Source organism: Dipteris shenzhenensis, chromosome 23 (assembly GCF_047967505.1).
Source record: "Dipteris shenzhenensis isolate YYH24624 ecotype China chromosome 23, Dip_SZ_1.0, whole genome shotgun sequence".
Taxonomy (NCBI): Eukaryota; Viridiplantae; Streptophyta; class Polypodiopsida; order Gleicheniales; family Dipteridaceae; genus Dipteris; species Dipteris shenzhenensis.
Window position 1 is genome coordinate 13,669,432 of NC_141618.1, and position 24,200 is coordinate 13,693,631.

The following is a 24,200-nucleotide window of genomic DNA, read 5'->3' on the forward strand; positions in this document are numbered from 1 at the left end:
GGGCAAAGCCAGCCAACCAGGCCCTATCTAGGGCTGGCCAAGGGCTCAGCCCTTGCATGGAATTGTGGGCCAGCAGGCCCTAGAAAAGAGGGCCCCAAAGGGGCATTTATACGCAGACCAGGTCAGGGCCTGGTCGGCCTGTTTGGGTCGGCCATAGGCAGCCTGACTGGTCGGTTTTTTGCCAGCCCATTAGGGCCTATAAAAGGATGTGGCGTGGGAGAGAAAGAGCACACCGACATGTTGGAATTATAGATATAATTCAGCAGTGACCAATGTAATATAATAAGTTAGTTAGGGGCACTTTTCCCTCATTTAGAGGTTTTTCCCCCTAACTGCAGTTAGTTCACTAACTATGGTTAGTGACTACTAAGGTTTTGTCACTATGACAAAACCTTATCAACTCCACTTTGGGTTGTACTCTTTTTACACTCTATTCAGCAACTACAGCTTCTAAGCTTTCGACTCTCTCACTCTTTCAAGCTCTCACTCTCTCCATATCCTTCATTTGGTATTAGAGCAGGTCCAAGAGCCTGGTGCTCCTTGCTCCCTCTAGTTCCAACCTCAGCCTCGACTTTCAGCCTACGCAAATCTGCCCGTACAGTCCGTACGACTGTACGGAATTCTGACGCCTGCCGTACGATTTCGCCTGCCGTACAGCTCCGAGCTTCCGTACATCGACGTACAAATCCGTACCTGCAGTCGTACTTCGCCGTACCAGCGCCGAAACTGTTCGTCATCTGCTGCAGTACTGCGCCGTACCAGTTCCGTACGTTGCGTCATCTGCTTTTGTACAGCGCCGTACATCGCTATCTGTACCGTACATCGCCATCTGTACCGTACAATCGTACTGACCGTACAATCTGTACCGTACAGTCCGTACTGTACCGTACCACCGTACAGTTAGTGCTGTACCGAACCTCCTGCACTCTTTACAGATTTGTATGCATTTCTGCATTTTCAGATCTGTACTTGCAGATTTTCACAGGTTGCATTTAGCCACAGGTGATCTTTGGCAGGTGATCCTTGGCAGGTGATCTTTGACAGGCTAAGTTTGCAGACAGCCATTGTTTGGCTAAGTATTCTGCAAGTACATTTGGGGCATTTTGCAGATTGCAGACATTGCAATCATTGGGCAAGTTTGAAGCTATAATAAGAGCAAAATTGCAGATTTGTCTGAAATTTGGGGCTTTTGTATTAAAATTGCAGATTTGGGGCTTTTAGCATTTTTACCCCTTTCTGGCTGCAATTTCTAGCTACAAATTGGGGCTTTTGTGTTTGGAGAGCATTTTTTGGAGTATTCAGTACATACTGCCTTTCTTGGAGTGTTTGGAACACTTTTGGCAGATTTTGGAGAGTGTTTTATGCTTGGACAGATTTCTGACAGCTCAAGTGCAGAAATCTAAGTTGCATATACAGCCCGTGCTTGGGTGTGGTTTTTGGGAGTTGTGCATTTTATTCCCAGTAAGGGAATTCAGCTTTGTATCTGCTTCAATCTCTTTTTCAGATATGGCCCATCAAAATCAGAATGATTTTCAGTTCGGTGGTCTTTCTCAGGAAGACAAATTGGATGGTACCAACTACTCCCTCTGGAGTTTCATGGTACGTAATATTCTGATTTCTCGCAATTTATGGGACTATGTCAATGGGAATGAAATCCGACCAGCAGATATTGCACCTGCTACCCCTCCTCAGCAAGGAGGTGGAAGAGGTCGTGCACATGGTGCAGCTGCAGGACAAGTTGTTGGTGCAGCTACAGTCAATACTCCTGAGCAAAAGAGATGGGATTCACGGGATGCCTTAGCCTTGTCTTGCATCTCTCTTTCAGTGAAAAGATCAATCATTCCGCATATCCGGTCGTGTAAGACCTCCAGGGCAGCGTGGGATATTTTGGAAAGCATGTATGCAGCACGGAATGATGCCAGGGTATCTTTTTTAAAAAGAGAGTTGAGCAATACACATATGGAGGAGGGTGACTCCATGTCAGCCCACCTCACTAAGCTACAGGATCTCAGAGAGCAGTTGTTAAACATAGATGAAATTATTCCTGATTCAGAGATGATTACAACCACTCTGAATTCTCTTCCTGAGTCTTATCTCAGCTTTCATACTTCGCTGAATTTATCATTGAGGGGGGGTGCAAATCCTCTTTCTTTTCATGAGCTGATAGGACTTCTGCTTCAGGAAGAGCAGACCAGGAAAAATTTGGCTTCACGTGCAGGTGAACAAGCCATGCTCTCAAAATTCAAATAAAAAACAAAGGGACAGGCAAAAACAGCAGCAAATCAGCCTTCCAGTGGGTTAGGACAGCCTTCACAAAAGGCTAAAAGTGATGCAAGCAAGCCCAAAAAGAAGGGTTTTTGTCACTACTGCAAAAAGCCAGGTCATCACATAGCAGAATGCAGGAAAAGGATTGCAAAGGAAAAGAAAAACAGCTCAGGAATGGCTGTTTCAGATTCAGCCCCTTGTGCATCTGACAGTGGGGATGCTGCAGCCAACTTTGTTGGTCAAGATTATGCCTTTTTATCTTGCATTTCTGATTCTAGGTTGGCTGTTCCAGATGCTCGGGATAGTACAGCTTCTTGCAGTGATGATACATATGCATTTTTGACAGATATGGCCACATGCATTACAACAGCTTAATGACACTTCAGAAATTTTCAATGGTTGATGCATTGCCACCTCTTGAGATACCTCCTCCACATGCCTGTGAAGGGTGCATTTTAGGTAAAATGCATAGATTTCCCTTCAAGAAGGATGGTTCAGTTAAAGCTGTTCGCAAATTGCAGCTTATACATAGTGATGTCTGTGGTCCCATGAGGACTCCGTCATTGGGTGGTCATCTCTACTTTGTCACATTCATTGATGACTACTCCAATTTTACTTGGGTTTATGGGCTGAAAAAGAAATCTGAGGTGTTCACAGTGTTTACACACTTTTCAGCCATGGTTGAAAATGAAACCGGACTCAAGATACAGACACTACGCACGGATAGAGGTGGGGAATACCTATCTGCAGAATTTGATGCTTTCCTCAAACAAAAGGGTATTGTGCATCAGCTCACAGTCAGGCTGACTCCTCAGCAAAATGGCAAGGCTGAGAGGAAAAATAGAACCCTCATGGAGATGGACAGATGTATGCTGAAAAGCAAACACATGCCTCATAAATTGTGGTTAAAGGGTTTGATGTGTGCCAATTACATTTTGAACAGGGCTCCCACTAAGGCTTTAAAAACAAAAACTCCTTTTGAGGTCTGGAATGACAGGAAGCCTTCAGTGGATCACTTCCGAGTCTTTGGATGCCTTGCCTATGCACATGTGCCAGTTGAATTTCGGCACAAATTGTCAGATAAAGCCATCAAATGCATATTTGTTGGATACAGTGCAGAGAGCAAGGGGTATCGTCTCTACAATCCTGCTACACGCAAAATCATTGTAAGTAGAGATGTGATATTTTCTGAAAATTCAGCTTACACTCAGGCTGATTTTCAAATGCCTTCACCTTCAGAAGATGTCTTTCAAGGGTTGCTACCCATTGATTTGGGTACCCCTGCTGATTTTTCTGATCCAAATCAGAATTTACAGCAACCTCCAAATGCTTCAGTTCCGCCACGGGATGTCATGCCTCCTCCACAGGAAGTGGAACAAGTGGTACAGCAAGAAATTGCAGACATACATGCAGCAAAAACAGTCCCAAACTGGCTGTTACAGACTCTCCGGGAGAGTAAACTTGATGCTCCGTTACCTGGCAGGACTCGCAGTGCAGCAAGGCACATGGAAGGTGCTAATTCAGTGGAATCAGCATATGCAGGTACTCTCCTTGATGAAGAGGAGCCTGCCACATTTGAAGAGGCACAAGGTAATGTGCATTGGATGAATGCCATGCACGATGAGTTGCAGTCCATTGCAAAAAATCAGACTTGGGATGTTGTGGACTTGCCACAGGGCAAACATGCTATTGGCACACGATGGGTATTTAAAATCAAACGGAAGCCAGATGGCTCCATTGACAGATATAAAGCCAGGCTGGTTGCTAAAGGCTATGCTCAGAAAAAGGGCATAGATTATGAGGAGACTTTTGCTCCTACATCCCGGATGACCACCATCCGATCAGTAATTGCAATGGCTGCACATTTTGAGTGGAATGTTCATCAGTTGGACATCAAAACAGCCTTCTTAAATGGGGACTTGCTGGAAGAGGTGTATGTCAAACCACCTCCGGGTTTTGAAATTACAGCAAATGCACTTCAAGTCTGCAAGCTTAATAAAGCTTTATATGGGCTGAAACAGGCCCCTCGTGCATGGTATGCCAAGATACATGCCTTTTTGACCAGCAAGGGGCTGCACAATAGTCCTACTGAGAGCACCCTCTACATCAAGATGGATGGGGGGGAAATATTAGTCATCCTTCTTTATGTTGATGACTTACTGCTCACAGGGTCCAATGACGACAAAATTGCAGATTTCAAAACTGATTTGCAGACCCACTTTGATATGTCAGATTTGGGGTTGCTTCATTTTTATTTGGGGATCCAGTTCTCTCATGAGAGACGTGGCACTGTTATGTCTCAGTCCAAGTATGTTCAGAAACTCTTGGATAGATTTAACATGCAAGAGTGTAAGCCCATATCTACTCCTATGGAACCGGGGCTGAAACTCACAATGCATGATGCAGGAGAATCAGTTGATGCCACACTTTACAGTCAAGCTGTTGGATGCCTCATATATCTCTGCAATACTAGGCCTGATATTCAGTTTGCAGTATCTCAGGTGAGCAGGTACATGCACAGCCCCAAAACTATGCATTGGCAGGCAGTTAAGCGCATCTTCCGTTATTTGCAAGGCACCAAGTCTTTTGGCTTACTATTTCCCAGGGGGGGTGACTTGCAGATGCATGCCTACAGTGATTCAGATTGGGCTGGTGATTATGACACTAGGCAGTCCACTAGTGGCAATTGTTTCTTTTTGGGAAAATCTTGCATTTCATGGCTGAGCAAGAAACAATCTACAGTGGCTACCTCATCATGTGAAGCTGAGTACAGGGCAGCTTTCACAGCAACAGTTGAATGTGTCTGGCTGAGACGTTTATTTGCTGATCTTCATCTGTCTTTGGAGGGTCCTTCTCCAATTCTCACTGATAGTCAGAGTGCCATTGCAGTGGCAAAGAATCCAGTGTTTCATGCTCGCACGAAACACATTGAGGTTCACTATCACTACGTCAGAGAGAAGTTGCATGCAGGAGAGATCAGTATGATCTTTGTGTCCACACATGACAACGTTGCAGATATTTTCACCAAAGCACTACCACGTGAGAAGTTCGAGGCATTTCGCAGTGCCCTGAACTTATATCCGTTTGGTGATTGATCAGCCTTGTACATGACATTGGCACTGCAGGGGGGTGTTGGAATTATAGATATAATTCAGCAGTGACCAATGTAATATAATAAGTTAGTTAGGGGCACTTTTCCCTCATTTAGAGGTTTTTCCCCCTAACTGCAGTTAGTTCACTAACTATGGTTAGTGACTACTAAGGTTTTGTCACTATGACAAAACCTTATCAACTCCACTTTGGGTTGTACTCTTTTTACACTCTATTCAGCAACTACAGCTTCTAAGCTTTCGACTCTCTCACTCTTTCAAGCTCTCACTCTCTCCATATCCTTCACGACACACAAGTAGGATAAAAACAAGAGTGTGGGGATAAAACATATGTGTGTACCTCCCCTAGCACACAGTCAACCTTTTATATGAAAGGATAAGGTTACAACACTAAGTACACCGTACTTAGTGTACTTAAGAGATAAAAGTACTAACTGTACTTAAGTGTACTTTGTCTACCACCACGGAAGCTGAATATATTGCAGCCACAGAGGCATGCAAGGAGGCCTTATGGTTATCTCGGCTAGTGGGAGACTTGGGCATTACAGGTGATATTCCATTGTTGCATTGTGACAGTCAGAGTGCTATTCAGTTGGCACACAATCCTGTCTTTCATGCAAAGACAAAGCACATTGATGTGAAGTATCACTTCATCAGGGAGGTAATAGATGATAAGCTGATTCAGCTTGTCAAGATTCACACAGATGATAATCCAGCAGATTTGTTGACAAAAGGCTTGCCTGCAGAGCGGTTTGCACATTGCCGACAGTTGATGGGTATAGGTTGAGCCTCATTTATTTTTACTTGAGGGCATATTGCCTTTAAGTGGGAGGTTGTTGGGGTAAAGGCACTATGGCCATCCATTTGGCATAATTCCAAATTCTCACATGCAACCAAAGCAAGTACAATCCTGAGTGTGGTCATCTTAACCACTGGAGAAAAGATCTCATCAAAATCGACACCATACTCCTGCTTTAAGCCCTTGACAACCAACCTGGCTTTATACCTTGGCTTAGCTTCAAGTGTGACTTTCAATCTATACACCCACTTGCATGGCAGTACTTTCATGCCCTTAGGCAACTGCACCAATTCCCAAGTACCATTTTTATGGAGACTGTCCAGTTCAGACTTCATGGCTAGTTCCCATAGCCTTTTATCATGCATTTGCACGGCTTCCTTGTAACAGGAAGGTTCTCCACAGTCTGTAAGCATAATAAAATCTGCTCTTGGAACAAATCTGTCTGGCGGTTTCATTTGTCGAGTGGACCTTCGGACCCATTGGTCTTGCTGTCCAACTTGCTGCTCACCTAAAACAGGTGGCTGTTCCAGTAGATCAGGCTGCAGAATTATGCCTGGGAGGTCTTCCAAAGGTGGCATGTCCCGTAGTACATCTTCCGCCACTGCGGGCTGTCCATTTGGACCTGCTGCAGCATCATGCATTGGCTGATTACGCTGCTGTTGTGGCTGATTCGCAGCCTGCCTGAATTGTACAGGATGTCCCGAGTCATCAATGTCAACCTCTGAAGCATCAGAAGGCTTATCTGCTGCCTTAAACATACATGACTCATCAAATAAGACATCATTGCTGCGTATTAGCTTCTTATTCACAGGATCCCATAGGCGGTAACCCATCTCACCACTGTCACCATATCCAAGAAAAATGCATTTAAGAGACTTAGGATCAAGCTTGCTGCGATCTTCTCTGCGTATATGCACGTACGCAGTGCAGCCAAAGACCCTCAAGTGCTTATAGGAAGGAGGTTTCCTGTCCAAAGCTCCTCTGGCACTCTGCCATCTAGTCTTTTATTTGGTGACCTATTGATGAGGTGTACTGCTGTTTTTACAGCCTCAGCCCAAAATCCATGAGGTAAAGCAGCATGTGACATCATAGAGCGGGACTTTTCCTGTATGGTTCTATTCATACGCTCTACAGTGCCATTTTGCGCTGGACTGTAAGGAGCAGTGAGTTCTCTTTTAATACCTCTAGCATCACAAAATGCATTGACTGCATTAGACATATACTCCCCACCGTTATCTGACCGCAAAGCCTTCAGTGTTCTGCCTGTTTGGTTCTCAACCATAGCAAGCCATTTCTGGAACACTGGAAAGACATCACTCTTCAATCGAAGAGGATACACCCACACCTTCCTTGTGGAATCATCTATAAATGTGAAAAGCAAGTGAAGGACTAGGCATCTCACACACGTCTGTATGCACAAGCTCAAGTTGAGCATCTTTATGTCCTAATCTCCTTTTATGAGGACACTGTAACTGTCTACCATATATGCAGTGCTCACAAAACTTTAAATCAGAAAATTTAAGAGACGGTAAGTAGCCAAGGCGAGCCAATTGCTCCATTCCACTTATGCTCATATGTCCCATCCGGCTATGCCACATAGAAATATTCGGCAGCTCGGTGGCATGAATATCAGCATGATTACATACTTTAGCATGAAGAGTATACATTGTGTCAACCTTAGAGCCTCTGGCAACAACCAGGGCACCTTTGGTGACCTTCCAGAAACCATGACCAAAGCTGGTCACAAAACCTTCGTCATCCAACATGCCAGTAGAAATCAGATTTTTCTTGACTTCGGGTACATGCCTGACATTGTGAAGCATAAGCTGAGTACCATCAGCAAATACAAGCCTGACATCTCCAACTCCGACAATACTGCATGCATGATTATCCCCTAGAAAAACGACTCCATTACTGCCTGCTGCATACCTTACAAACAATTCTTTGTAAGGTGTAACATGGAATGAGGCACCTGAGTCAATGATCCAAGAGTGCATGTCTGCAAAATCTCCTGCATGGAGAGAATGAGCATCCAAAGTAGAGAGAAATAGAACCTCTCCCTCACTGTCATAACCGTGTGTAGAATGAAGCTCTTCAATCTTCACACTGCTCTTGCCATTGCTTACTGGTACAATTGCTTTTGCATCTGACGCATCAGTGTTTTTGGCTTTGTCTCTCTTATCATTTTTCAGTTTAAAGCACTGCTTTTTGGTATGTCCCTTTTTGCCACAGTAGTAGCACTCAACATCTTTGTTGGAGCGGGACTTGCTCCTCCCTTTTCCCCTTTCCTGAGATTTGCCTCTTTGCTGACTTCTCCCCCTTGCATTTAAGGCATTGTTAGGCTTTACTGCATCTTGAGCTTTCAGCTTCTGCTCTTCTTGCAAAATCAGCCCTGTGATATCTGAAAAACTTATGAAAGTGTTTGCATTTGTTACAGCTGTGGTGAATGTATCCCAACTTTCAGGAAGAGAGATCAAGAGTGCCATACCCTTGGTTTCCTCATCCACCACATACTTTTGATTTGCAAGTTGAGTGACAATTGAATTAAACTCATTGAGATGTGCATCCATGGAGGTCCCTTCCTTCATCTTCAGATCGAAGAACTTGCGCAACCAATATATCTTTGTGGCTACACTTTGCTGCTCATATGTGTCCTGTAGCTTTTTCCACACACCCCAGGCTGTTTTTTCACCATCCACATTCCAAACAACACTCTCATGGAGTGACAATTCAATTATGGACTTTGCTGACAGATCAGCTAGTGCCCAAGCATCATCAGTTGTGCCAGTGGGCTTCACACCTTTGTGTATAATAGGAGCATGAAACTGCCTGAGAATTAGCACATTCAGGACCATCTTTTTCCACATTGGGTAGTTAGCAGCACCCTGCAACTTTTTAATATTGAGAAGAGAAGATTCCGAGGATGAAGCCATTACAATCAGCAAGAAATATAACCCACACTTGGGTGCCTGACTCCTTGCAAACCAAGTGCACACAAGCACTTGTACTGTGCTCAAAAAATTAAATTCCTGCAACGGAAAAAAACAGGACCTGCACCTGCAACTTTTCTCCCACTTAATCAGAGAATTCTGACTGTTTACTGCTTGCTGCAGATTCAGAACAGCAGAACTGTATGCATCAATAAATGCTCTGTTGTACAATCCAGCAGTACCCTGATTTTCAACAGCATCTGCCCTGCTATTACAGTAAAAACCGCAGTAGTTTGTGCACTCTGTACTTCAGTAAATTGACTGTTTTCAGTACAGTAGTTGACACAAAACAGTACCTGACTGTACTTTTTAGTACAGAATCAGAAATTGACTGTTTAACTGCTCAAAACTGCCAACATCAAGCTTCCAGTTGCCCCTAAAACTGTGTAATACAGTGTAGAACAAGAATTAGGCAAAAGCCCCTTGACTGGAAGCAAAATTCTGAGAATTTAGTGCATGTACTGCTTCACTGATCACTGTAAGGCATTCAGTTGCTTCCCCACCACTGATATGCATTCCAATTGCTTTCAGTTGCTTCCCGTAGGTCACAAAATGCATCCAAATCCTGCAAGAATCAACTCCAAACAGGAGGATAAATGCAAACACATGCGTATACAAGCCAATGCTTGGCTGTGGCTACAAAAGCCCCTTGATTCTGCAGTTCAATGTTGAGATTTTCTCTCACACAGTAGGCATAAACAGTAGATCTACGTACTGAGAGTGCATTTGACCAACAATGCTCACAATGAGCTCAGAAATTGCACCTGTACCTGCAAGTACACGGGTGTGGCAAATCTAACGGGAAGACGAGGCATACCAAAAAAAAATTTGGGGGGGGGCAACAGATCTGAATTGGCGCCAAGATTTGGAGCTGGTAGCTCAGCTAGCGCCTGTGGCGTTGGTGGCGGAGCTGCTGGCGCCGCCTGGCTGGCAACGCTGGTGGCGCCGCTTCTACTGGCGTGGCGGCTTGGCTGTTGGCGTCGCCGGTGGCTTGGCTGCTGGCGTCGCCTATGTGGGCGTCGCTGCTGGCGTCGCCTATATGGGCGTCGCTGGTGGCGCTGGCAGCGCTAGCAGCTGCTGGCGCTGCTGGAGCAGTTTACTGCTGCTCCTGGCGTGATGCAGTAGCAAATGCTGCTGCTGCTTCTCCTTGAAGCTTGCTGCTCCTTCTTCTCTGTCTGCTGCTGCTGCTCCAACTTGCTAAGACCCACGTTTGGGCAATATCGCGAACAAAAAACGAGCTGCAGCTGAAGAAGACGAGTGGGTGGGAGAATGTGCTTGCTCCAGCTCTGATACCAGTTGTGGCGTGGGAGAGAAAGAGCACACCGACACAAGCAGGATAAAAACAAGAGTGTGGGGATAAAACATATGTGTGTACCTCCCCTAGCACACAGTCAACCTTTTATATGAAAGGATAAGGTTACAACACTAAGTACACCGTACTTAGTGTACTTAACAAATAAAAGTACTAACTGTACTTAAGTGTACTAACTGTACTTGGGTGGCCATAGTGCCTTTACCCCAACAAAGGAGAGGCCCTGGGCCTCATAAATCATCCAGCATCCAGCAAGTTCAGGAGTAGACAGGAGCAGCCAGAAGCCACTCCCTTGGGCCTCACACCGGGGGTGAAGGAGACCGGGGGTGAAGGAGAGTGGAAGGTGTGCTGCAGACTTAGCTCCAGGGAAAGGCTGAACCTAGACTGTCTTCTAGGGCAGAAGGTTGCTGAGATCATCATCTTCTGGAGCAGCCATTCACAAGCAGGTTGGAGCAGTGGAACAGCTATCTTGGGGCCTACATCAGGAGGACCAAGGGGACCTATGTGCTATAGACAAAGCTTGGCAGGGGCTGCCCACCTAGGCTGACTCACAGGCAGTAAGGTGGAGAAGAACACACTGGACGGAAAGTCTACAGACTCTCGAGGTGGAGCGTGCGGGCTCGAGTCTAGAGATAGCCAATAGATAGGAGAAGTACCTTGTGGTAAGATCAGAGGATCACACCATTGGTGTAATGAAGGTGGGAAAAAGATGGATTTTAAAGGGGAAATAGATGGGAGAATAGTAGGGGAAATGTGGGAACTGTGGGGGACTATATAAGTCAACCCAAAAGGATTGTAAGGGGCTATTGATTTGACGTCTAATCCACTTCTCCTTGCTTCCTTCATCACTTGTGTACTTCCAGTCTTGTTCTCTCTACTTCCCTCCCCTATTCCTTCTCTATCTCCCCCTGCCTTCCGTGGCTTTCTCTCACTTCCCCATTCACCTTCACTACATTGGTATCAAAGCTCCGCTCTCTGGCACCTTGCTTCCGTTGGCTTCACCAACCCTGCATTATAGCAATCAGTACGTTGAGACGCCTACAGACGCAGCAAGGTACAATCAGCTCGTAGGCTCACAGACGCAGCAAGGTACCACCAGCTCGTAGGCTGACAGACGCAAGGCCAACGATACCAGTTGCTACGTGCCTATCTAAGCCTATCCTCGCGTATTCCACAAGCTTTTAAGTTGATGCACAAGCCCACGACCAGTTTGGAGAGCCGAGAAGAGTCCACGACAAATGTTTTCGGAGAGCTCCTCCTCAGCTAGGGCATCCCGTAAAGAAGCAGCCCTGCAAACCCAGCAGGCCCAAGCTACAAGTCGTCGTCCGTGGCATCTCGACCTCGGTGGCATCTTGCTCGTGGCATCGCCCTCCGTGAGCATCTCTGTCACTTCAGCGTCCCTTTCCTTTTCGTCACTCCAGCGCTCCTACGCCTTTGCCTTGCTCCGCCTGGCCGCCATGCTTCTGTCGCCCTTTCTCTCCGCCCTCTCACCAAGCCGCCGTCGTCTATCATGCCTACAACGCAACCACCAAAAAAAAAAAACCTTAGTCTTTCCTAAGGTTCCGTTAGCTAGGGTTTAGGGGGGGTTGGTTAGCTACTTGGGTTTGGTTGGTTAGGTTAGTTTAGGTTTGGTTAGGTCTAGCTAGTTAGTGGATTGGGTTACTTTGGCTAGGTTTAGTTAGGTTAGTGATTGGGTAAGGTTGGGTTTAGTCAGTTTGGCTTAGTTGAGACTACCCTAGGTGTCTTAGTTGTCCTAAGCTCCAAAAAAAAAAAAAAAAAAAACCTCTTTTAGGGTACTCCTACAGCCCTATTCTGGGCCTTTCTAAGCCACCTTCGTGGCTCATTTTGAGCCCCGTTTCCAGCCTCTTCATCGAGCTTTCTTCGAACCTCTTCAACGACTGCATTTGAGCCTCTTTACAGACACCTCTCGAGCCTCTATATCGAGCCTTCGACACTTGGCACATTTTCCTCGTGTCACTCATGGCACCCAAACGTGCACCCCGGTCGGATGAGTCATCTCAGCACGGTGACGATGTTGCTCAGCAGGAGCAGATGCCGGTCACAGAGGGTGCATCTCCTTCACAGCCAGTTTCTGCTATGCCTACCGACACACAGTTTCTAGATGCATTGGCCTCGATGCTTCAGGGGGCTTTTCAGCAGATGGGTCAGCAGTTGGGGCAGCAGCTCACCACTGCTATGGCTATGCACGATACAGCTATCACCCAGATGGGTAAGAACATTGGGCAACAGATCACTACCGCCATCAGTATGCACGATAAGGGTAAGCAGCCCGCACCCCAGCAAGGGGATCAATCGGATAGCCAAGGTGATTTTCCTGATCCACACAGGGGATTTATGGCTGATGGCCGTCGCACTTATGATGTTGGTTCTATGCATGCATCCCAACATGGGGATTATGTTGATTCTGGTGATGCCTTGCCCGTGCCGCCGAGCACTTCTCTTATTGATTCGAGGCCTCCATTTGGCTCGCATATTTCATTGGCTGAGCCGTCCATTTTGGGCCGGCCCATTGGCACATTTTTGCCAACGGCGAGCATGCCTGGATTGGGTGTTGGGTTTCAGGGCAGTTGGGAGAGGGGCCAGTCCTCTTCTCAACCTTTTTCTATGCCACCCACCCACCGAGATGTTTATGGCAGGCAGACTCAGCAGGGATTGCATGCTTCGATGACACCTCCTGTTAATACATTCAGTCAGACTCAGCCCGTGTATTAGGGAGGTAATGCTTTCAGTCAGACGCACTTTATGCATCAGGGGAGTGGTTCTCCTCACCAGCATGATGCTGGAAGTGGGCAGCATGCAAACATGGATGATATGCTTTCAGATGCCTTACGTTCATATAGGGCTTTGCCTGAGGATGTTCGTAATGAGATGCCCTTTTCACATTATGTGAGCTTCAAGCGTGAGTATGCTGGTAGTCACTATAGGAATAACCCAGCCAAAGATGTGAAAGATAAAATCTCTGTGCATAAGTTTAAGGGTGACACTCGCACTCCCAATGAGTTGGAGGAGTGGCTCACGAAGCTTGCAGATTATTTCCGCTTCTACCCTAAGAATGATGAGGAGAGGATCATTTTTGCTGGCATGCATTTACAGGATTATGCACATACATGGTGGTGTTACATGCGAGAGTCACCTCAGAAGCCTACCACCTGGAAACAGTTATGGTCACGACCTTCGTCTCGGCCCTGATCCTTGAACAGTACCTTGCTGAATTCTATGCACTGTCACAGACAGAAACGGTCCAAGAGTACTTGCAGCGTTTTTGGAGACTTTCTTTGTTTGTACAGGATATTTCTGAGAAAGGGAAGTTGCTGCGTTTTATACAAGGCTTAGATCCCTCTCTAGCTGCTGATGTGAGAGCTCACAATCCTCTAACCATTGAGCGAGCAGCCCAGCTTGCTGAGGTGTTTGAGCCAAAATATGCTGGCAAGTACAAGCATGTGTCACATAGCTTCTATGGTACTGCTTATGATGCTGACAGGAAGACGAATTCTGCTGATTGGATTGATAAGAAACCAGCAGCTGCTTCCTTCCCACGATATCCAACGGTTTTTGGAAGTAAGATGCCATATGCAAAGCCATACAGGCCCATGGATGCAAAGACAGGTGTCAAACCCAGTGCTGGTTTTGGCAAATCAGAAGTTAAACAACATTCCAGAGCCATAATGGACAGTAGGAAGAAGGCAAATTTATGCTTTAGGTGTGGAGAGAAATGGACACCTGAGCACCGAGATGTGTGCAAAATGAAGAATGTCAGCTCAGCCAAACTCAGCATGATAATTGAATTATCTGATGATGATGAAGTGGCTGATGTAGCAGACCCCCATGATGTCTCTCATGAGGAATTGACAGGAGCTCATGATGCAGATGAGTCTCCTGACACAGATGCCACAAAGGGGACTGTTTTTCCTTTTGATCCCGGTGGGGCTATTGAGCAAACCTCTCATGTGATGCATGAGATTGATATTCAGCCTACATGTAGCAGGAAAGGCCATAAGCCAACACTCTCTGTGTTGGAGCATCAACCTACAATGCCTTTTCATGTCAGAGGTGATGCTAATGGTAATGTTCCTGTGGATGATGAACGGATTTATTGGGATGCCCAGTCTACACTGTATACCATCTCACTACATACCTTGATGGGTGCCAAAAGTGCTGACACAATCAGGTTGAAGGGAATGATTAATGGCAGATCTGTCCATGTATTGGTAGACAGTGGTAGCACTCACAGTTTCATTAATTGTAGAACATTGCAAAGATTGGGATTAGTTGCTACAGAGATAGACCATGGTTTGAAAGTGGAGATCGCGAATGGACAGCACATGATCAGCAGACATTGTTGCCAGGATGCCAGGATCAAGTTTTCTGATCATTATGAGTTTGCAGGTGATCTTTTGGCATTGGATATGGGACCCATAGATGCTGTCCTGGGTTGTGATTGGCTGAAATCCTTGGGGAAAATTAGTATAGATTTGAATGCTTTATCTCTTGAGTTTTGCCACAAGGGTAGAACTGTTACATTGCAGGGCATTGTGAATCAGAAATTACAGGTCATTTCAGCAAGGCAGCTAGCTAGGGAGCTCAAGAACGAAAGTGCCATTTATGCATTGAATGTCTCTGTACCTCAGGAGGGTGGTATTCCCCATGTGGATAATTGTGAAATGCAGAAATTGCTCTTAGAATTTGGGGATGTGTTTGCTGATATGCCATCTCAGTTGCCCCCAAAAAGAGATGTTGATCATGCCATAGTTCTGGAACATGGCAGTAAACCAATAAACAAGGTCCCGTATCGACTTTCTAAGGTTGAACGGGAAGAAGTGGCAACACAGGTGCAGGATTTACTTGAGAAGAACTTCATTGATCATAGCACCTCGCCTTTTGCATCTCCAGTACTCCTGGTGAAGAAGAAGAATGGCTCTTTTCGTATGTGCATTGATTACACAGAATTGAATAAGACCACCATTAAGAACAGGTTTCCTATTCCCAGGATTGATGACCTGCTGGATGAACTCAAGGGTGCTCAGTATTTCATGAAGATTGATTTGAGGTCAGGTTACCATCAGATCAGGATGAAAGAGGGTGATGAGCATAAGACTACCTTTCGTACAGAAAGAGGATTATATGAGTTCAAGGTGATGCCTTTTGGTTTGACTAATGCACCAGCCACCTTCCAGGCACTCATGAACAAGATCTTACACCACCTTCTTTTCAAATGTGTGCTGGTATTTTTCGATGACATTCTCATTTATAGTAAGGATGCACAGGAACACATTGACCATGTCCGACAAGTGCTAGAAATCTTGAGGATGCATCAGCTTTATGCCAAGGCCAGCAAGTGCACATTTATGGCAGAGGAGGTTGAATATCTTGGTCATGTTGTAAGCAGGCACGGAATCAGGGTAGACCTAGGTGAAATGCATTAAGGAGTGGCTGCAGCCACAAAATACCACGCAGCTCAGAGGTTTCTTGGGTCTTGCTTCTTTTTACAGGAGATTCATTAGGCACTTCGCCAAAAGGGCTGCCCCTCTCACTGATTTGCTGAAAAAGGATGCCTTCCAATGGTCAGAAGCAGCACAACTCAGCTTTGATAACCTCAAGGATGCCCTTAGCAATGCACCTGTATTGGTGTGCCCTGATTTCTCACGGTCTTTCATTATTGAGACAGATGCCAGTGGCAAAGGTTTAGGGGCTGTCCTAAAACAAGAGAATGGTGTGATTGCTTTTGAGAGCAGGAAGTTTAATGCCAGGGAAATGAATTATCATGTTTATGATCAAGAGATGTTGGCAATCTTGCATGCTTTTGCAAAATGGCACCACTACCTGTACGGTAGCAAGATTAAGGTCAAAACGGATCACAGGACACTCAAGTACTTCTTAACGCAGCCTAATTTATCCATGAAGCAGAAGAGATGGCTGGCTGCAGTTCAGTCCTATGATTTTGACATTGAATATAGAAAGGGGAAAGAGAATGTGGTTGCTGATGCCTTGTCCAGGATGTGGTCATGCAAAATGTCTGCCATGTCCACGCTTCATCAGGAGTGGATACTTGGGATTCAGGAGGAATACATGCAAAATTCTGATGCAGCCCCTATTTTTGTGGAGGACATGTTCGATTTCAGCTCCGCAACGGACTGTTATGGTGCAGGGACAGAATTTATCTTGTGCCAGACTCCAAGTACAGGTTGATGGTATTACAGGAAATGCACTCATCCCCTATGTCAGGGCATACGGGTATCACAAAAACATATGAAAAAGTCAAGGAGAGCTTTATTTGGGATGGTTTGTGGCGAGATGTGGTTAAGTTTGTCAGTGAATGTTTGCCCTGCCAACAAAATAAAGTGGACAGCCGGTTACCCACAGGCCTTCTGCAACCGCTACCCATTCCTGAAGGCAAATGGACTCACATTGCCATGGACTTCATTACAGGCTTGCCTTCTACAGATAAGGGTTGGGATAGCATATTTGTGGTGGTTGACAGGATGACTAAGCAGGCCCATTTCATACCGACTAGGACTCGGTACTCTGCTTCACAGGTTGCCTGGCAATTCATTGAGTATGTGTTCAAGCACCATGGTTTTCCTCAGGAGATTGTCAGTGACAGGGATGCTAAATTTATGGGCCACTTTTGGCAGGAGTTATTCACTGCAGTTGGTACTTCCCTTGCGCCTAGTATTGCTTATCATCCACAGACGGATGGACAATCAGAGAGGGTGAACAAGTGGTTGGAGGAGTATCTAAGGCATTACTGTCATGACACGCAGAAGTCTTGGGACAAATGGTTACCATCGGCTGAATTTTGCTACAACAGCACCAAACACCTCTCTATTGGCATGAGTCCATTCGAGGCTATGTATGGATGCAAAGTGGGAATGCCTTCCAGGGTTGCAGACTTGGCTGTGAAAAATCAGCAAGCAAGGAATGATTTGGAGAGTATGGATGCCCTTCTGCAGTTGGCTAAGAGGAATATGCAGGATGCCCAAGCCAAGCAGAAGAAGTATGCGGATGAACAAAGGAGGTACTTATCTTTTGAAGAAGGGGATTATGTGCATTTACGTCTCCATAAGAATCGATATTCCTCGCTGAAAGGTAATACCAACACAAAGCTTGCCCACAGGTATTATGGCCCCTACAAAATCATCCGCAAAGTTGGGCAGGTAGCATATCAGTTGGAACTACCCAGTACCTCCAAGATCCATAATGTTTTCCATGTATCCTTGCTGAAACCACATGTCGGACAGCATGTCCAGGTTCTTCCTGAGTTGCCTCCTATGGATGAAGAGGGCCACATAATCTATGTGCCGGAGCAAATCAAGGGCTTCAGAGATCATGTACTCAGGAACAAAGCCTACACAGAATACCTCATCAAATGGAAAGGTTTAACGGAAGATGAGAATTCTTGGCAACCTGAGAGCATTGTGCAGGACTACCCCTATCTCCTACAGAGCTGATCAGTTTCTGTTGTATCCTTCTCATCCAGGGCAGCCTCTTGGAAATTTTGAGGGCAAAATTCTTTGGGAAGGGATGGCTGTAATGAAGGTGGGAAAAAGATGGATTTTAAGGGGGAAATAGATGGGAGAATAGTAGGGGAGATGTGGGAACTGTGGGGGACTATATAAGTCAACCCAAAAGGATTGTAAGGGGCTATTGATTTGACGTCTAATCCACTTCTCCTTGCTTCCTTCATCACTTGTGTACTTCCAGTCTTGTTCTCTCTACTTTCCTCCCCTATTCCTTCTCTATCTCCCCCTGCCTTCCGTGGCTTTCTCTCACTTCCCCATTCACCTTCACTACAATTGGTGGGACTCTGGATCTATCTCTTTTGTATTGTGTCCATAGTTTTGGACGGAAATATATTATTTTGGCGGTTTCTCTATCTAGCTGGTTCATTGTCTATTGATGAGTTTGCACATCTATTTTATGCACATAAGTTAAGAAGTTTATGATTCCCCACCCCACACCACACTGTGTGAGCTCCAGGGCATTTCCATCAGTCTTCCGCTGTGTGTACCCTCTGTTGGGTCAATTTCTAACAAATAGGTAGCATATAAACATCACCATGAGCTACTCTTGAAAGAGGGTGATTGGGTGCTGTTGCGTTTCTAGAAAGCCAGACTCAGGAAAATGAAAAGCAAGGACAGTTTACATAAAGCTGAAGATGAGGTATTGTGGTCCTTTCTAGGTCTCTGAAAGGATTAGCTTACAGGCTGAAGCTACATGAAAGTTGGACGATACAAAATGCCTTTCATGTGAGTTTACTGAAGCCTTTCCATGGCGATGTGCCTGCTGACCTTCTTCATGAGGATCAGCCCGAGGTTGAAGAGTTGGATGAAATCTTGGTTCCGGAACAGATTTTGGCACATATTGAAAGAAAATTAAGAGGTAAAGTTACGCTGGATGCGAAGTGGATGGAGGAGGGTGATCTGGCAGAGTCACCTCGGATTTTGCAGCTCTACCTGGATGGATTTCAGTTTGAGTCCATTGCAGTGCAGGCTCCTATAGGTTCAGCAGAGTAGAGATCTGGAGCTTTGCTTGGTGCTCGAGAGAGAGGGTAGCACCTCCACTTCCTTGATACAGACTGCTCACGTATATGGAGATCGCTTGGTGACACCGTAAAATAAAATAAAGTATTTTTGGTGGGTGTTTTATGGTAGATATTAAACCTAATTTAATTCTCTCTGTGTGTGTGTGTAATTTATTTTTCTTACTTTCTGCTATCGAGTTTTTGTTGTTTGGCTTGGGATTTCCAAGCTTAGTAAGCATTGGGTTTAGTCAAGAGATTCTAGAGTCTTTCGAGACCCAAATGTCAGCTTATGCTTGAGTATTGAGGAGAACATAAGTGTAGCTTTATTTACTAAAGTCATTTTTATTTTTTATTTTTCTCATTCACTCGTAGTATTATTTAAAGTCGCTTATAAAGTCTCTTCTTTCCTTGTTCTTTCACTTGCTTTATTTTTAATTTAATTTGTGACATTTGATTTATTCCAGGTTATGAAGGTATACTTTTCTATTACTGAGGAAACAATTATGAATCAAACAAGTTTTTGTACTTCTCTCCTCTACCATCAAGGCATATGAAGGATCACTTAACCATAAGGGCTTGCTTGTGTGTGCGAGTATTTTTGAGTTGATCCTATCTTCTTATTTTTGTAAGGTGCAATATTTCCTATCTAATTCAGCAACTTCACCTGCTGAGAGAAGGGAGACAGTGCATCTGCACTTGTCGAGTTTCAGTACCATTTTTCTTGAGAATCAATGCACAGCAATGACATGTCTTGTTTACTGTCCAACCAAGAGAAGCCAGTGGATATCTTTATGAAGCACTCAGCCAAGAACCTCAGGATTGCCACTCCGGCTCCTTCTTGGCATGGGATCATCAAAGTCCCAGAGATTGGACATTGGGGGGGTGTGAATAATATCTACCTCGTGAGTTCTAGATCATTCCTCAGTCGCTAAATGTCTAAGTCCTTCATACTAGGAGAAGACATTGAGCATGTAAAGATAGGATGTGAGGGAGCTGGCTGATCTAGAGCTCAGCCATCTGCCAGACAGTTGCAGTGAGCATCTGTTGTACATGCTGTTAAAATGGGCACGTGGCTGAAATGCCCTGTGCAAGCCATTTGTTGTCTGGATTTTTGGCAAACATCTGGCGGGGCTAAAGTTGGCTCCAGGTTGACTATTCCTGGTTGGCCTAGTGGTGTGAAGGGAGCCACATGGTAGGTCAATCACATGGCAGTGGACCCGGGTCAGCTCCAAGTTGGCTGTTGTGGTTGGTTGGTGTGAAGCCCTCCCCCCCCCCCCCCCCCAAAAAAAAAAAAAAAAGGAAAGTGAAACTTAGTTAGGGGTCATAGTTGCATTTCTCCTCATTTACTCTTCACGTGCTAGTAGGAATTGTGTGGCTGTTGATGTCTTGTCTGGAACGCATGGCTTGGATGAGCACATTAACAGCCTGCCTCAGTGCCTTTGCCCTTGGGGCAGCATCCTCCAAGGAAAGATCTTCTCTTTTTCATTGTTGGTCTTCAAGTTTGTGAGCTTGTCTTGTATATACCTGCTTCCACTTTATGCATATGTGCATCTCACGAGATTTGCATTTCTTTAATAGCTAATGTGGATTGAAAATGTGTTCACTGCTGGCAGGTTAGATTGATAATGCATGCGAAGTATCGTTCAGGATCTTCGAAAGATGCACATTGGTTTAAATAAATTGATGCTCACTCAAGTGATGATGTCTGCAATTGAGGTTGTGAAATCTTTTGCAAAAAGCATAAGGGGCACATAGTCTCAACGTTGCACACATTGCATAAGCGTAATTTGAGAGAGGGTAAGAGAGAGAAAGAACAACATAGATTGAGGCAACATAGCTTCGTTAATAGCATGGAAACACAGTGCCAGCAACGGGGGGTGTGAGAGAGAGAGAGAGAGAGAGAGAGAGGGAGCCCTGGCAGCAGTTGACTGTGTTAGAAAATACCCAACAGAGGGTACACGCAGCGGAAATAATGCCCAGGAGCTCACACAGTGTGCGGTGTGGGTGTGGAATCACAAACTTCTTTACTTATGTGCATTCAATAGGTGTGCAGACTCATCAATAGACAATGAACCAAACTAGATAGAGAAACCACCATATAATATATTTCCGTCCACAACTATGGACTGTCTTGCTTCTGCTCCGTACTTTCCTGGCCCTGTGTCCTGCCCTTAATAGTCCTAGATGTGCTGCCCACATGCCAGCCATGATGCTGTCTATGTGGCAGCCCCTTTCTCTCATTTCCTGTTGGGTACTGCCCTAGGTCTCCCTCCCCCATGCTCTCCTCATATGGGGGCTTACAGATGGGGAGGTGACCTTTCCAACAGACTGACCAACCGACTGACCCGACTAGATCTGGCTGGGTTGACCCAACCTGGTCAAGTCGGTTGAGCTAACCCTGGTCAGGTTCACATGTACTTTCTTTAGTTTGGTTTACTTTATCTCAGGTTTGAGATTTGCATGTTACCCAATGTACTTTTATTTGAAGCTGCAATATGTTTGAATTTTTGTATAAAAGAGTTGTTAAAATAAATAAATAAAGTACATGCTAAAGACACCTGGCAGCGTTGTTGTGTTGGCAAATACCCTTTCCTGCTCTGGAAAATCTTGCATCAGTGGCTTCCTGTGCGTGTCAAACTGGCTAGAATATTCCAGGTCAATCCGATCTGTCTGCTGTGTGGGAACTTTTTGGAAGCAATCCAACATCTTTGCTGGCGATGCCCGGTCTCTAGGGGGGTCTGGACAACAGTGGAGTCGGGGATCCAGTGATCAGGTCTGATGGCTAGATTTCAGATGGGTGGCAATTGGAAATTAATTGTGTTGGCTGTCACCAATGGGCTGCCATCAACATTGCAGGCTTGCTGGCGTTTTATCAGGGGAGCAGTGTGTAGTTCAATCTAAATGCCAGAGATGGATGCAAGGGGTGGGTTGAGCAGTGGTGTGGTTAAAGTATCCCTGATGGATATCGCCAATATAATTGAGGGGAGTCATTCCATTGAAAGTCAGTGTCTTACGTTGTTAGCACAATTGATCTGCTGATGCTCTAAACTTTGTATCAGCCTGTCCAAGTGTATTGCCTAGGGCTCTGCCCAGTATTTTGGCCTTTTTTTTTGTATAGGCTTTTTTTTTTTTTTTTTTTTTTGGGGGTGGGGGGTCCTCCCCAATTAATAATATCCGGCATCTTAGAAAAAAGAAGAAGAAGAGTAGATTGTTTGATAGCATGCATGTTGTTGTGAAAATAAATGAACACATCAAAGTATCTGTTCAACAGTTGGTTCCGTTTTAATGTCTGATTGATTGGATTGTCCTACTGCAGGAGCCCTGGTTGATAGTGCTGTTCAGTTTCCATATACTCTTATTTGTTCTGACCATTAAAACTAGGAAGGAAAACAATGTCCAGATGGGGCTTTTCTTCTCTGCATGTAAGTACATTCAAACAGTAGAGTGTCTAGCATGTTCCATTCTTGATGTAAAACAGCTTAAGCATTTAACATGCATGAATTTACTAGCTGGGGACGGCATAGTAGTGTATTGTAAAATACCATGCTATCTAATCTGCTTGTGAGCTTCAGTGACATGCTTGCGGTAGAGAGGGATTGTCAATAATTTCTGTGTAGGATTTCTAACTAGCTTATGCCTAAGCGGACATGATCACGGTTATTAATTACCTAGAGACTTGAGTGATGTTCTATCTAGGTCTGTAGCAGAAACAGGCTAATCGATACTCTATGGGTTTTATGCCTGCAGTATTGTGTGTGTACCTGGCTGAGCGGCTGAATACAGTATTAGCCCGTAATTGGAGTTACTTTGCGCGACAACCCTATTTCGATCGCCATGGAATTTTCATGTCGACGGTGTGGTCAGGTCCACTACTTCTTATATCTTGTGTCATCTTGGTAAGTTAGTAATTTTCTCTTAAAAGAACTTGTTTGAGGTTGAAATCGTGACATTTGGACCCTGGTATATTCTAAAGATGAGTTGATAGATTCTATTGTGATTATTTCTCAGGTAAATGGCTTGTTGTCTATGCCAGCTCTTATGGTAAAGTGGAAAAGAGCAGAGTTGAGACATAGAGCTCGAATAGCACGCCAGAAAGATCACAAAGCAGAATGACAGATCAGATCATTATGCTGTTGGACAAGGATTTACTAGACTCCCTTTTGTTTGCTGTTAGATCATAATAACAAAAGAGAAGCAGGCATGCATCAATTTTTGTTCTGAAAACTTAAACGTCTTATTTTATTGCGACAGTTTCCTTTTGTAAAGCAGGAAAGGGGTTCCTGATGGGCGAGGGAGAGGTTAAAGAGTACAGAGGGAAGGGGAGTAGGGCATATGCAGTTGACAACTGCTCCATAAATGCTAAATAATGGAGGCGGCCACTCAAGCTGGGTTATGATGGTCAGGTGTGAAGCATGCGAAAAACCCAAGGCTAAAAACGATTGTGAGGTAGTGATGCCAATTGATCAGGCAAAGAGAATATATTATGACTGCGTTTGTGGGAGTTAAAGCTGTCAATCAAAGTGTGTACTTTTGGAAAAGTGATTTATGTATCAAAGTGCACCTTTGAGAGTCCACAGTACCACCTTTCTCCACCACTTTCACCTCCTCCACCATTTCCTCCACCATCTGGATTTTTGAGAGTTAACTAGACGATTTGGTTACTGAGCATTTTGAACAGGGTGGTTACGATGTGGTTACTGAGCTTTTCAAGTGAACAGGTTGGTGAGGCTTTGCAGCATTATCACCAAAGCCAAATTGATTGCAGGAGGCGAGGTCCCCTGTTGTGGATGCAATTCCTTGAAGTCACCATATACTCTATGAAGCTAGAAAGCTCTTCTTCGTGTGCAGTTAAGGCTTTCAACCAGTGTGCAGAGTGTATCCAAGTCTCAGGTACCTTTGAGTTTAGCGATTTGTGTATCCAAGTCTCAAGTACCTTTGAATTTATTTGTGATGTCCTCCCACAGTCCGTAGGTGCATTCACTCTCCAAATGTCATTGGTTCTAATGTTGTGCACTAGCTTCAATGCGGAATTGATTCCAAGAAGTGAGGCTTCCTGGAAATCATGGCCCCAGTTTGATGAGAACCCATGCAAATCCCTGCATTCTACGTTTTGTCAATCAAGCTAACATTAAACAATGATTCAATCTAGTACTTGAGAGATGCAATTTTCCTTAGCGTTGGA

The 24,200-nt window shown here is 45.0% G+C and overlaps 2 protein-coding genes across 2 annotated transcripts in view; both read left to right on the top strand.

Moving 5' to 3' along the window:
- The window catches only part of LOC147887020 (uncharacterized), a 39,779-nt gene extending 15,961 nt beyond the window's left edge, over positions 1–23,818 (top strand). Inside the window, exons 2-4 of the mRNA XM_087394512.1 lie at positions 22,335–22,440; positions 22,766–22,914; positions 23,027–23,818. Of these exons, the coding sequence (XP_087250638.1) occupies positions 22,335–22,440; positions 22,766–22,914; positions 23,027–23,131 (360 nt within the window). The 3' untranslated portion in view covers positions 23,132–23,818. The remainder of the gene's footprint in view (positions 1–22,334; positions 22,441–22,765; positions 22,915–23,026) is intronic.
- Positions 14,128–19,010, top strand: LOC147887021 (uncharacterized). The gene is made up of 3 exons (XM_087394051.1): positions 14,128–15,395; positions 18,601–18,657; positions 18,759–19,010. The coding sequence occupies exons 1-3, from the start codon at positions 14,163–14,165 to the stop codon at positions 19,008–19,010; spliced, it is 1,542 nt and encodes a 513-aa protein (XP_087250177.1). The 5' UTR covers positions 14,128–14,162.
- Positions 23,819–24,200: the final 382 nt, after the last annotated feature.

Coding starts and splice junctions, on each gene's coding strand:
- LOC147887021 (XM_087394051.1), top strand. CDS start 14,163: ATGGACAGTAGGAAGAAGGCAAATTTATGCTTTAGGTGTGGAGAGAAA. Junction 15,396..18,600: donor TTGCATCTCCAGTACTCCTG/GTGAAGAAGAAG, acceptor TTGCGTTTCTAG/AAAGCCAGACTCAGGAAAAT. Junction 18,658..18,758: donor TACATAAAGCTGAAGATGAG/GTATTGTGGTCC, acceptor AGTTTACTGAAG/CCTTTCCATGGCGATGTGCC.